Genomic DNA, 13,418 nt, shown 5'->3' on the forward strand with positions numbered 1-13,418 from the left:
ACAATATCTTTGAACGATCGTATCGTTATCTGTATGTACAGGATCGGTGCTATACGATCGTTCGCAGATATCGTGCAGGATCGTTCGTCATTCGTTTACAAACGATAATAATTGGAAGTGTGTACGCAGCTTAAGTCCCCCAAGACCTTCTCAAAACATTTGTTTTAGTTTTTTTTTCCTATGATGTTTCCTTCAGTCGTTCCAGTGTCATTTTAGTCCCAACTCATTTCAACTACATTTCAAAATGTGACATGATGCAGTCATCTGTTTAACCTCCCCTCATATCACCAATAATTTGCACCAAACCATGTGGCAAAAAAGGAAAAAGACAATGCAGCAAGTTTAAGGGTAATAAAAGAGCTGTGTGCTCCTACCTCAGCATCAAAATAGGGGCGTGAGTATAACTAAAATAAAAAAAGGATTTCCTTCCCCCAGGTCATAACATTTAGCTAGATATTCACATTAAAAATGTTCAGCATTACACTGATCACTATCAATACATATCACACAGTACATATGTTCCTGTAGAAATCTGTTAATAGCAGTCAGTAGCACACAAGATGTCGGAGTGAATCTATACAGATGTCTTCCACGGGGAGAAGATATTCAATAGTAATACAACTATCACTGCAGAATGACAGATATGAGTCATGAGAATATGCTCCTCTACATTTGAAGCATTAGTCACACGCATACTATGAAAGAATACAGCACCATCAATGACAACTAAACACCTTAGCTTAATTCTCATGATGCTTGTTACCAAGTGTGACTTGTATAATTAGTATCTAAGTATTTTAATATCTGACAACTAGTCCTAACAGCTGTGAATGTCTTTATTTTATAACAGGAATTGAATTCTGAATTGATATTACTATTGTATGGTAATTCTGTATTTTTTGCTTAGAATGCATGTGTCGTTGGTGCAAAACCTGTGAGACTAAACCCATCATATAGTCTTAGAATTGTACTAGGTTAAGCTGCATATTTCAGGTAAGCATGACAAATAAGGCTGCGTACACATGTTCAATAATTGGTGTTGGAAAAGATATTTCATGATCCTTTCAAATGACAAAAGACTGAAGGATGAATGAATGAGTGCTGTAAATACAGCGCTGTTCTGCTCTATGGAGAGGGGAGGGGGGAGAACAAGCGAGCTTTATGGCATGAGTGTTCAGGTACTTAATTACAGTTATGCAAACAAATATTTCTAGGAAAACAGGATAGCTGATCCTTTCTTATATTCGATGCAGCAATATTTGGTTCTTTGCACAATATTTCGTCTTGAATGTTTAAATGCATTAAAACCAATTACTATTATTATTATTATTATTATTATTATTATTAATAATAATAATAATATTATTAAACAGTGTTTATATAGCCCCAACATAATTCACAAATGACAGTGACACAGGAAGAGGGGAGGAAGCAGCATACAATAGGAGGGGGGATATGGATTGGTGGGTTAGTACTCAGGGGCTTTAGGGGACAAGTTTGAAAAAGAGATTCTCTCATAAAGTAGAGAACAGAGAAAGGTTGAGCCAAAATGATAAACCAAAATAAAACATGAAAAAAAGTTTTCTCAACAGTATTTATAAATACCAAGGCTGAGAGGCATGGGAGGTGCAGGGAGTGGACAGCTGTTTCATGCTTGCCAACACTTTGTCAAGACTCATTTATATCTAATCACCAAGGGTGCTCAGCCAAGCCAAGTGTGTTTTTATAGTTGGTTGACCTACTGTACTGCATAGCATCGTGATCATTGTACTGCTTTACAAAAAAAAAGATACCGCAGTAACTTTTACTGTCTAACCTAAAAGCAAAGACACCATAAGTCTATAAAGTTGATGGTTGGAATATAAACATTGTTGTATTGAACTTTTAGGAACATTTATTGTATGAACCTTTTATTTATTAAGCGCCAACATTTATTACAGTGCTGAACACAAAACAAGGGATGCAGAGGACAAACCTACATACCGTATTTTTCGGACCATAAGACGCACTTTTTTCCCCCCAGAAGTGGGGGGGAAAAGTCCCTGCGTCTTATGGTCCAAACGTAGCCTCTGTGCCCGGGCCGTCTCTCCGGTATCCTCCCCAGCCGCTGTCCCGTCCCCCCTGTGTAGCCCCCCTCCGGCTTTTCTCCTGTCCAGCGCGGCCAGAGTGACTGTGACTCCTGTCACTCTGGTATCTTGCGTCCTCCCACTCTCAGCATGATTGGCTGACAAAGTCATGCTGGGAGCAGGAAAGCACACACATACACAACACACGTACATAACACAAAGTAAACAAATGTTATATTGCAATCCGATTGTCATACATAGTATGACAATCGGATTACAACTGAAAGGAAATACTCACCCAGGTGTCCGCAGCTCTGCTTGCTGCTGGCATCTTGCAGAGAGATGTATAGCACAATGCAGAAATCCTGCATTATGCTATGTATCTCTCCACACATGCCAGCAGCTTCCAGCCTCCGTATCTGTCTCTGTCTGTGTGAGCACGCAGGGAAATCCCCCCCCCCCTCACATCACTCCGGAGGATGAGTCATCTTCCAGTGATGTGATTGGTGAAGTATGGGGGTGTGTCAGGGAGGGAAATTTAAAGGCAGATTACAATGTAATCTGCTTTTAAATGGTTTTTACAGTACAAAAACACCACACAACATAAAAATAAAAGTACCGTACATTTTGATTTTATTTTTAGATTACATTGTTGTCTATTATTTCATTATTGTTTTAAATTATTATTTATATTTATGTATTATATTATAATTTATGATTTTAATATAATAAATAAATATAAATAATGTTAATAATGGTTCTAAATGCTGCTGTTTACTTTACAGGGTTGATTACATGTGTTTATGACTGTGCTGTTGGTTTTTAATGCACATAAAATATTTTAGGACACTATTTGTTTCAGAATATTTTTTTCTTCATTTCCCTTCTCTAAAAACTGGTGCGTCTTATGGTCCAGTGCGTCTTATGGTCCGAAAAATACGGTACTTAAAAGGTACAAACAATGACACAGGAGGATAAAAGGACCCTACCCAATCAAGCTTACAACCTTAGATATGGAGGTATACACGATTGAATGGTGGCTAATTAGCAATGAATTAGGATAAAGAGGAGATAGATGGTAGGCAAATTTGAAAGGTAGGTTTTCAAGTTTTATTTTAATGTGTTAAAGGTAGAAGAAAGTCTAAGGAAGGAGAAGGGACTGTGTTTTCGAGAGCCAGGGCTGCTCTAGAGACGTCTTGGAGCTGTTTGGAAAGAGGTTATGAGCAAGGATGTCAATAGTAGGTCATTGGAGTAATGGGGAGGACGAGTGGGAGTGTATTTATGTATCATGTCATAAATGTAGGTGGGATAATAGCTGCAGAGTGATTTAATGGCAAAGTACAGTAGCTTGAATTTTTTCCTGAGGCGAAATGGAAGACAGAATAGAGAACTGAAGGAGCAACACAAGAGAAGTAGTGCTGAGGAAAGATAAGCCTAGCTGCAACATTCATGAAACATTGTAGAGAACAAAATCTTGTTATTGGAATCCAAGAGAAGAGAATGTTGCAGTAGTTGAAGCAAAAGGAAATGTTGCATAATTTAAAATGGTAGGACCTAGAGATGCTCATGAGGTGGGAGGTTGAGAGAAAGTACAGTCGAAGGTGAGGGGTAGGATGATGAGTTCATTTTTATTTAGGTTGAGCTCTAGTTACCATGTATCAAGTACAATGAGTTGGCTGACAGGTAGCATGAAACTTTATCCAGGACAGAAGGAGGCAAGTCAGGGGTGGACTGGTAAATGTGTGTGTTATCTGAATATAAAATATTGCAAGCCAAATAAAAACATAAGTTGGCAAATGGAGGAGGTGTAAAGAAAGCACAGCATAGGTTCAAGCACTGAGCCATGGAGAACACAGGGAGAATTATCATTGAAAGGGATTTACAAGGAGCAGTGGTAATAAAAAGAGGGTAATACCATAAAAGTAAAGGGTCTGGAGCAGAAGTGGGTCATCAAGAGCATCAAATGCACGTGAAAGGTCCAGAAAAAAAGTAGGAAAGAAATGTCATGTAACTTTGCTCTGAGGGTATCAGTGGCAAACTTTGTGAGAGCCATTTGAGTGTGCAGGAAGGAGTTTAGAAATTCTGTTAGTCTTTTGCAAGCACAGGAACCCAGTTTAGAAGAATATGAAAGAAGGGACAGTAGCAATTTGTTCAGTATCAGAAGGACAACTGCATTTGAAAGCTGGGGGAAAAATACCAGTTGATAAAGAGTACCAGTTGATAAAGTTGGTCAGTTCAGTCAGTGCAGGGACCAGCATAAATTATTAAGAATGGAGAGGGGATTGGGTTAAGTGGACAGCTAGTGGAGGGAGAAATTAGGAGAAGTGGATCAACCTCATCTAAACTAACCTTAGGCTAAAAATATTTTGGGCAGAGAGGTAATAGTGGTAGGAGGAGGTGTACTGTGTATAGGGGTGTCAAATACTGCAAAGGGGCAGCATGGGTTGGATACTTCTAAAGGTATGAAACAAAGAACCGATTTTGCATGGCAACAGTAAGACAATGTTACAGTGATAAAGCATAGATTTAAGTAACTAAAGTTGCTCCTCAGGACAGATTACTTCCATTCAGCTGCATGAGCAGTTTGTAGAGATCTTCCTGCAAGATTGTTCAACCATGGGTAGAGGTTAGTGGGACAAGGGGGAGCAGAAGGTGACAAGACAACTCGATTTAGAACTAAAAATAGAGTGTGGTTATATTGGGAGGTAGCTTGGTCTGGAGATGATATTTTTAGAGAAAGTAGTAATTAGGCAAATGAATCTGAGAATAGAGATATGGTTCAGCTGTCCTCTACTGACCTAGTCTAGAAGGGAGGGCAATATGTAGTGAGGATGAAGGTAAGCTAGTTGTGGTCAGAAAAGGGAAACGCTGAGTTGTTTAGATGGGAAAGGTTCCAATGTTGAATGAAGACGAGGTTCAGTGTATGTCTAGCAAGGTTTGCATGGCTGTATGAGTTATGTGTTAACCCAAAGGAGAAGTTAGCAAAGAGCAATTTAGCTGAGGAAGGGTTGTTTGCTGCATCTAGCAATCACAATTGAATGGAATTGATTGATTGCCAAATGTAATAAACACTTTCCTTTTAAACCCAAAACATACCATGACTACAATTTCATAGTCGGATTTAATAATAGGTACAGTTGGCACATTATGTAATGAGGTTTTAAACTCGCATTGTGCCAAGGTATAATAAAGTACATAAAGGTATAAATAAAAGTCATAATGTTCATATACATATTAGAAGTTCAGATTTCATAATTCAAATTTTACTTACACCAGCCTCTTGTCAGCCCTAAGCAGTTTATTGGAGAATTCACTGATAAGGATGAGAAATGGCAGGTTAGGAGGTGGTAGGGCATCTTCTTTTGCTGGTTCCTTGAAGGCAAACTCAATCCCTTGCCTTATAACGTGAAAAAAAGGGAAAAACAAGTAAATATAAAAAAAACCTTTCTCTGTTCAGAAGAAATGTATAAAAGTAAACTAAAAAAACAAGGAAAAAAATTGTGGCAAAGCTTGCTCATGACACATAATTAGTACACAGATTTAGTTGCTAAAGCCAAGTTGTCCCATGTTTTACCCAAACTCAAAGAGTGAAAAATTTAAATCATGGGTACCCTGGATGTTTGTTTTTATTATTTTTGTGAGAAGTTTAGGTGTCTGTTTAAAGCCAAACTGCAGCAATTTCTTTAAGGGAGGCATGGATAACAGTGGCTAGCAGTCTTGCTTTGCAGCAACAGACTTCCAGGGTCAAATCTTAGCAAGGATGCAGGGAGTTTGTGTATTCTCCTTATGTTTGTCTGGGTTTCCTCCAGACAATCATCCCAAATGCATACAGGTAGGTTTATTAGCTTACCTAGGCTGGCCTTAGACTATGTTAGAGACATAAAACTGTAAGCCCCTCAGAGGGACAGTTAGTGACATGATCATAAATTCTGTGGAGCACGCATAAGATGTCAGTGCTTAACTGTATTTTCTGTTTTTTTATGCCTGGGAGAAGGCACCCATCCATACACAATGAATAAAATCAGGGTTACATTAATGTATTTGGCTTGATTAAATATAGCAAATTAAGTGCAAATCGAATAACACAATGCAATTAGCTTTTAACTTACAGTAGTCAGATCAGGTTAAAAAGAAGGTTTGATATATGGTTGAAATACATCCACATAATAATGCCTGACATATGTTTTAAATATGCCTATTTGTGTATGCATAGTGTCTTTCTATACAAAGTATCTCCTCTGTAAAGATGGATTTACTTTTCTAACTGGAAAAACATACTGCTGAATTTTTTTTATCCTACAAACAAATCCGGTTTTAAGTCTTAATTTTGAAAACATCAATTTTAGATGTGAAGACTTTTAAAATGAAACAAGGAAATAAAGTTACTCATGGCATAGTGCATGTCAACATATGCCAAACAAATGGACCAAATTGTCAAACACCTGCCCAGCAGAGATAAAAGGAGTTCTAATGTTACTTAATAGTTTTTCTGACCCAAATCATCAAAACAATAAAACCCTTCAACTGTGTTGTGGTGTGCTGTGTTAACAAGTCTATTACTTTTAAACAGGCAGCACTTTTACACACCACAAGCTGGACATTCACAATTTACACACCATATGCTTTGTTGGGTGCAATAACTAATGCTCAACTACTGTACAATGGGTGAGGTGACAACTAAAATTATTGGGCAGCACTTTTGCCTTTGCAGCGCTAGGTCCCAGGTTTGAATCTCATGGAGTTTGCAGGTTACCCTATGTTTGCATGGGTTTCCTTCCCACAATCCAAAAACATGGTAGGGACATTAGATTGTGAGCCCCTTTGAGGGACAGCTGGTGACATGACTATGGATTTTAAGTGCTGCCTAATATGTTGGCACTATATAAATAATGTGTAATAATAATAGTTACACAATGTACAGTGATACATGTGTAACATTACAAATGAGTCCAAATGGGCCTAAGTATTGATATTTGTTCTGGACTAATATATACAAAATTTTATTTTGTGTAGTTTTTATGCAAAAATCATTTTTCAATGCTATCAAACATTAATCAATTAGAAAATGTAAGAACCTCATGCATAAAGGTATCTGAGCTCAGAACAGTTCTTCTTGCTCTTTTTAATGTTTTAAGATAAACATGGGGGAAGACAAGAGATTAAATGGGTGGCTGCTATGGGCAACAAAAAGTGTTTATAAACCCTAGACACTCTTATACATGAGGGCTAGTGTACTTATAATAAGTTTCAGCCTAATAAAGCTTTGTTTGTAGTGCTGTTTAATGGTATAAATAGCATGGTGAATGTAAGGGGAAAACCTCCACTTTACATACTTGTGCATCATAGCAATAGATTCTCTGCATTTCACGTGGTCCATGCCAAACGTTAGAGAAAAGCGACGAGCCAGCTCCTTTATGTTAGTGAATGACGCAGGGGACGGTGTGGCACTGTCATGTGCTTCTCTGTACTCCAGAAACAGCTGCAATCACAACACCATGCCAGAGAAAAAAGAAAGCAGAGCTGTGACGGGTCATGTCTTTTTAAGGAACAAGGACATTCAGTTTTGTGAATTTGTGTTCATTTTCAGCTGTCTCTCAATGACCTTCTTCCACACTGTCAAGGGAGGTGGCTATTTACAATGCACAGAATGAAATGGCACTCATCTGTATTCCTCTAATAACAAGCATGGCAACATGATAAGTCATTCTTTCAATTATGTTTCTAGATCAGCCGAGAAACATGCAATCCTGTCACAAATCGCACGCAGTTCTATCTTCTGGTGCTTTCAATTAAAAGTTGCAAAATAGAAGCTGCCTGCCAAATCTGATAACTGATAATCTTCCCAGGTACATTGTATTTCTACATATATGACATACAGCTGACATTTATACAGAGAAATCATTATCTATTACCTTACATGGTACATAATGTAAATGGCATTCACCTTCAATGTCAGCTGACATATTTTAACTAATTACACTAGTGCAGGGTTATTCAGCAAGGCACTGCAAAAAGAAAAAATCAAGACCAAAGTGCTGAAACCATAGCAGCCAGTAACAATACAATTTATTGAAGTTTGATGACTAGAATATGAATTTTGATTAGTTGCTATGAATTACTGCACTTTACCCTTTGCCTTACGGAATAAACCTAAAGCATACATGCACAATTTATGATCTGTATTATACCAACATAATAAATGAAATGTTGACCAGTGACGGTTTTCAAACATCTAGACGTTATTGTAGGTAATAAGTTATCCTTCACTGAAAAAATATATTTTTTACATAGAAATATATATATATATATATATATATATATATATATATATATATATGTCCAAAGGCCTCAAATTAAATAGTTAACATGCAAACTATTATACTACATTTTAATAAGAAATGCCAGTGTCAGCCATGTGCATATAAACTTCAAGCTAATTGGATGCAAACTGCTGAAAAAGGGAATTGTGTGGCCTACAACAACTGAGTTTTTATAACCCACAATAAAAAACAACCAAAGAAATATAATGTTCAGGGCCAACATTCATAATACTTATCCCCACTGTTTATACATAACTCATCGTATCCATGAAAGCCTGTGTTCTCAAGCACTAAAGTTACTGGTCAATGAAATACATACTGGTCAATGAAAAAAACATTAAAACATAATTAGTAGGGTAAGAATCAGTGCGTTTGGTCGTGAAAGACCTCCTAGCTTCTTTTATTTCCCTTGTGTCTGCTATGAGAAGTCCTGGATTTTTAACTAAGCAGAGTATTCTTTAACCTGCATTTTTTTCACCTTTTTACTGCCTCAGTTTTCACTTGTTTTGTGTTGACCCCATTCATGTTCCTCCACTTTAAAGCTAGTTTTTTTTATTGTGGGCTGTTTTATATGTTATTGCTAACTTTATATGTTGTTGATCACTGTCCTGAAAATATGCAGGTACAGTCTTAGGAATGTATTTTTGGTACACCGATTCTATCTAAGTATAAGTATATCTCTATATGTACTGAGATATTGTGATTATCTACCGAAAATGATAAAAGATTGAAGTAAGAATAAAGGCAATAAGAAAGGGAAGAATCACACTTGGACCTGGCAATCCACTGGCCTATTTTTACAGCTGGTGGATAGTGTGTCTTCTCGTCTGTCAAGAAAATATTTGCGTAGCTATCTAAATTCTATTTATCCATACCCTTACATCAATATTGTTATATCCATGACTAACCTAATTTATTTCAGCCTTCAACTAACTCAAGAGGATTTTATAATGGTCTGTCCCATGGCCATGATACCAGTAAGATGCTTCTTCTGCTCATAAATGTCTTGTTACTTACCTTCTTTAAACAAAGAATCAATGTTTTTGCACTTTCTATCCTGTTGATCTGTCTTGTTCGGCTCAAGGTCTCCTTAATGATATCACCAAAGTCATTGTAGGTCTACAGTAGTCAAAAAAGATTTCTAGTTTGTAGCTTTCACACAGCTTTAGACACACAAATTATATACCTATGATAATATAATAGGTATTAAAATGATTTCATTGATATAAACGGAATCCTGGATAAAACTGTTAGAAAGAAAAATAGCTCTGGACCCAGAAAAAGATGGGTTCTGATTGGTTCTTATATCATGATCTGATGTTAAGGACTTCTTCAATAAAATACAATAATAAAATGCACAATGCAGCAACTCCGTAACCAGATTTTATGTTTCTGATTTATGATGATGATGATTCTGTACTTGATTAACACATGAATCTAATCAGCTGATACAAAGTTAATAATAAACCTTTATTTTTAGTATAAACATCAAGCAAAAGCAACCATTGTACACAGACAAGTACATAAATAACTTCCCTATAATGTATTTGGCCTGCCAAAAATTTATGAATTCTAAAAAGTATCCATTCATATGCCCAAGAAAGAAAACTCTAGTAAGGATCTAATGCTGCCATTTACCTTCATATATTGCTTGTAAATCTCTGCTACAGATGACATCTCCACTACACTGGAGGTTATCAGCTTGCAATAAACAGCCAGCAGCATCCTCCTCCTGTGTAAAATGACCAGGGTCACGTCCTCATCTTTCTCTGACATTGCTGCGTATTAAAATAATAATTGATAATTATTTCTTACATGCTATCTATTTAACATTAAATAAGCAATACAATATCAGCACTGATCCAGCAAACTGGTTAGCTGAGCATTTAGCATTTATAATTAATCCTGGGCTCCTGGTATGTGCTACTGGAACATGATTTAGTGACAACCTTTTTAACACTGGTATTACTCTTTTAAAGGAACTAAACATCTAGGAGATTGTTACTGAAGCTTGAAAGCAAGATGTGTGTACTAGCTACATATACATTTGGTATGGCCAAACAGATTTTTTATTTTTTCATTGAAAATCTTGTGGTATATCAAAACCACATCATAAAACTGTGAGGATACAACTAAGGCAGGTGTTCAATAGTTATGGACTGGAATAGACAACATCCAATATAATTGTTAAATACACACATGATTGGGAGGTTCAAATGCAATTAATTTTTTTCCAAGAAAAATTATAAAGGTGTAATTTATGCAAATACAGAAGAAATTAAATAAAGTATCAAATAATTCACTGTAATCCAGGACCATTTTAACCTAATGTGTTTATAAACTATTCCATACTTAGATCATAACTAATGTTAAGGCCTATAAAAGAGTGAGGTTACTCCTGGCACAAATGACTGCAATACAAGTTAAGGGGGAGAGCGCAACAGGGTGCAACTCGCTTGCTGTTCTCCTCTCCCCTCTCCATAGAACAGAACAGTGCTGTATGTACAGCACTTGTTCATGCATCTTTCAGTATTTTGTCGTTGGAAAGGATCGTGAAAGATTCTTTTCCAACAATAAAAATGAAGTGTGTGAACGTAGCCTAACTTGCAGACAAAGGTACTGCATGCATGTAGAACTCCTCAGGAGCCTGAAAGTATATGCGAATAGACATATCAGTTCTTGAAGCTGTGTTTATTTTGTTCAAGCCTTATTGCGGATGCATTTGACCTGCTTCTGCTGCTTTTGCATTCTCATTGACTTCTATGGGGAGAGCAGCAATTCCAAAGGAAACAAAATCTTGCTGCCACTGATCCTTTCACAGTCCTTATTCACAAATTTAAAATAGAAACGTTCTGCTTTCATAATCAATAACTTTATTATTCTAAACTGCTAACTGCATTACCCCCATGCATCACCTATGTAAGATTTTTCTGTGCACTATGGGTTAATCTTGGAATTTCACTTTGATTCAGTGGGCTTCTATGCCCCTACTATTCGGCCCTACCTATCCCCAGAGACCACCAAACTCATTTGTACACCCTCTTATCTCTCGTCTGGACTACTGTAAAATCCTCCTCTGGTATTCCACTAACCTGACTCGTCTCTACAATCTATTATCAACACTGCAGCCAGCTTTATCCATCCTTCCCACCGCTCCTCTTCTGCTGCATCTCTTTGTAGTTCCCTTCATTGGCTTCCATTTCACCTAAGAATCAAATTCAAGCTCCTGTGCTTTGCCTTCAAATCCCTCCACAGTTGTTGTCCCATTTACCCTTCTGACCTGGTAGAACAATACTCCTCTAGCTGCTCTCTTTGATCCTCCAATGACCTACTAATGACTTCCTCACTCATAACCTCATGACATGCACGGTTGTAAGACTTTTCTGGAGCTGCCCTGACTCTCTGGAATGGTCTTCCTCATCCTATTCGGCTTGCTCCTACTTTCTGCTCATTTTAAAGAGCGCTCAAAATCCATTTTTTCAAACTTGCCTATGCAAATTTTCCTGTCTTTTGAACCCCTCACTATCTGTCACCTCTACATATCTCCCATCCTATTGTGTGTTACTTCCCCCACCTCCTAGATTGTAAGCTCTTCAGGGCAGGGTCCTCGTCTCCTCCTGTCACTGTCTGTAACTGTTTGTCATTTTCAACCCCTTTTTAATGTACAGCGCTGCATAATATGTTGGCGCTATATAAATCCTGTTTATTAATATTATTAATAATCAGCATTAGTGAAATGTAGATAGACTATGTATTTGGATACTATGACATCTTCTTCAATACAAGACTCACTGTAAGACAATCACCTTTGTCTTTCTCTGCTTGGCGGGTCTGAAAAATATGTTGAAGGATAAATGAGAGAAGCTCTGATTCCAGTGCAGAATCCACATGGTAAAATATCCCGCCTCTTCTGTTACTTAGCAACAAAAGTAGGTCACACAAGGAAAGGAATGACTGAAAGAAGGTATTCATAGTTATCATTGCATATTGCAAACGACATTAGCTTACTATTCTAACAGAAAATACATTTAATTCCACTTTACATGTAACACTCACCTGCTCCCTCACCGACTGATCTCTGTGATTCAAGTATTTTCTACAAAGCTGACAAAAGTCATTTACCTTTGTCTTAAGTGCGTTAGCTTCCTCCTAAAAAAAAAAAAAAATGCTGTAACTAATATATATATATATATTGGTTTATTGAGGGTAAATCTCCCTTACCCATCATTAAATCTCAGACGTGTGCTTCTCCCCATGGACAATGGCCACAGTTTACTCATTGCAGGGAGATGGGGTCCACTATAGAAATTGCCAACTTTGTGGGACACTCAGCAGACAGTCACATGGTTTTATCTATTTATCACATGCATTATGGCTGATCCACTAGTAATCTGAAGCTATATTTCCAGCCGTCCTTTTGTATGTCTTATTTGGGCTTTTTTAAAAAGAGGATTATTACTGTAAGCTAGTAAATGCAACATGAAAACAATATATTTTATGTCCCCCAAGAATTACAGTGCTTTCATGTAAAATCACCCAAAGTACAAAGTACAACTCAAGAATAGGAGTACAGATTTAAAACAGAAGTACCTTGTGAAGTGGCTCCTCTAGGACAGATACCAGCTGCCAAAGGAGGGCATAATACAGACACTGGAAAGCGGGCAGCAAAAGCTACACAAAAACAGAATATGGAGAGGATAAAACTTATTTGTTTGTTTTGTAGATGGTTTATTTTATGTAATTTAACTTATAGTGAATTAAATATAATTGATTTGTAACAATAGGTTGGTATTCTGTTAATATAGTATAATACCTCAAGTCATGACCTTTTTTTAATTGTTTACTCTATTAAATTTACCACTCAATGGGCTCTAAAACTGGGAATCTGACATTCCTCCAGATATTTCCTTATGGGAATCAATTACTGCCATTAAAACACATGGATCTTGAAGATTCCCACAAGAGAATGTTGGAGGGAATGTCAGATTCCCTTTTGGATCCAAGTGTGTTTTATTATATCTGTTTGATCGGT

The 13,418-nt window shown here is 37.0% G+C and overlaps 1 protein-coding gene across 1 annotated transcript in view; it reads right to left on the bottom strand.

The window, feature by feature from the left end:
- Window positions 1–13,418, bottom strand: part of LOC140331550 (cohesin subunit SA-2-like) — a 46,067-nt gene that overhangs the window by 6,009 nt on the left and 26,640 nt on the right. Inside the window, exons 23-29 of the mRNA XM_072412647.1 lie at window positions 12,977–13,057; window positions 12,443–12,535; window positions 12,193–12,340; window positions 10,025–10,164; window positions 9,404–9,505; window positions 7,400–7,545; window positions 5,338–5,463 (exon numbers count right to left, since the gene is read on the bottom strand). Of these exons, the coding sequence (XP_072268748.1) occupies window positions 5,338–5,463; window positions 7,400–7,545; window positions 9,404–9,505; window positions 10,025–10,164; window positions 12,193–12,340; window positions 12,443–12,535; window positions 12,977–13,057 (836 nt within the window). The remainder of the gene's footprint in view (window positions 1–5,337; window positions 5,464–7,399; window positions 7,546–9,403; window positions 9,506–10,024; window positions 10,165–12,192; window positions 12,341–12,442; window positions 12,536–12,976; window positions 13,058–13,418) is intronic.

The sequence above is a fragment of the Pyxicephalus adspersus genome, chromosome 1 (genome assembly GCF_032062135.1).
Source record: "Pyxicephalus adspersus chromosome 1, UCB_Pads_2.0, whole genome shotgun sequence".
NCBI classification, from domain to species: Eukaryota; Metazoa; Chordata; class Amphibia; order Anura; family Pyxicephalidae; genus Pyxicephalus; species Pyxicephalus adspersus.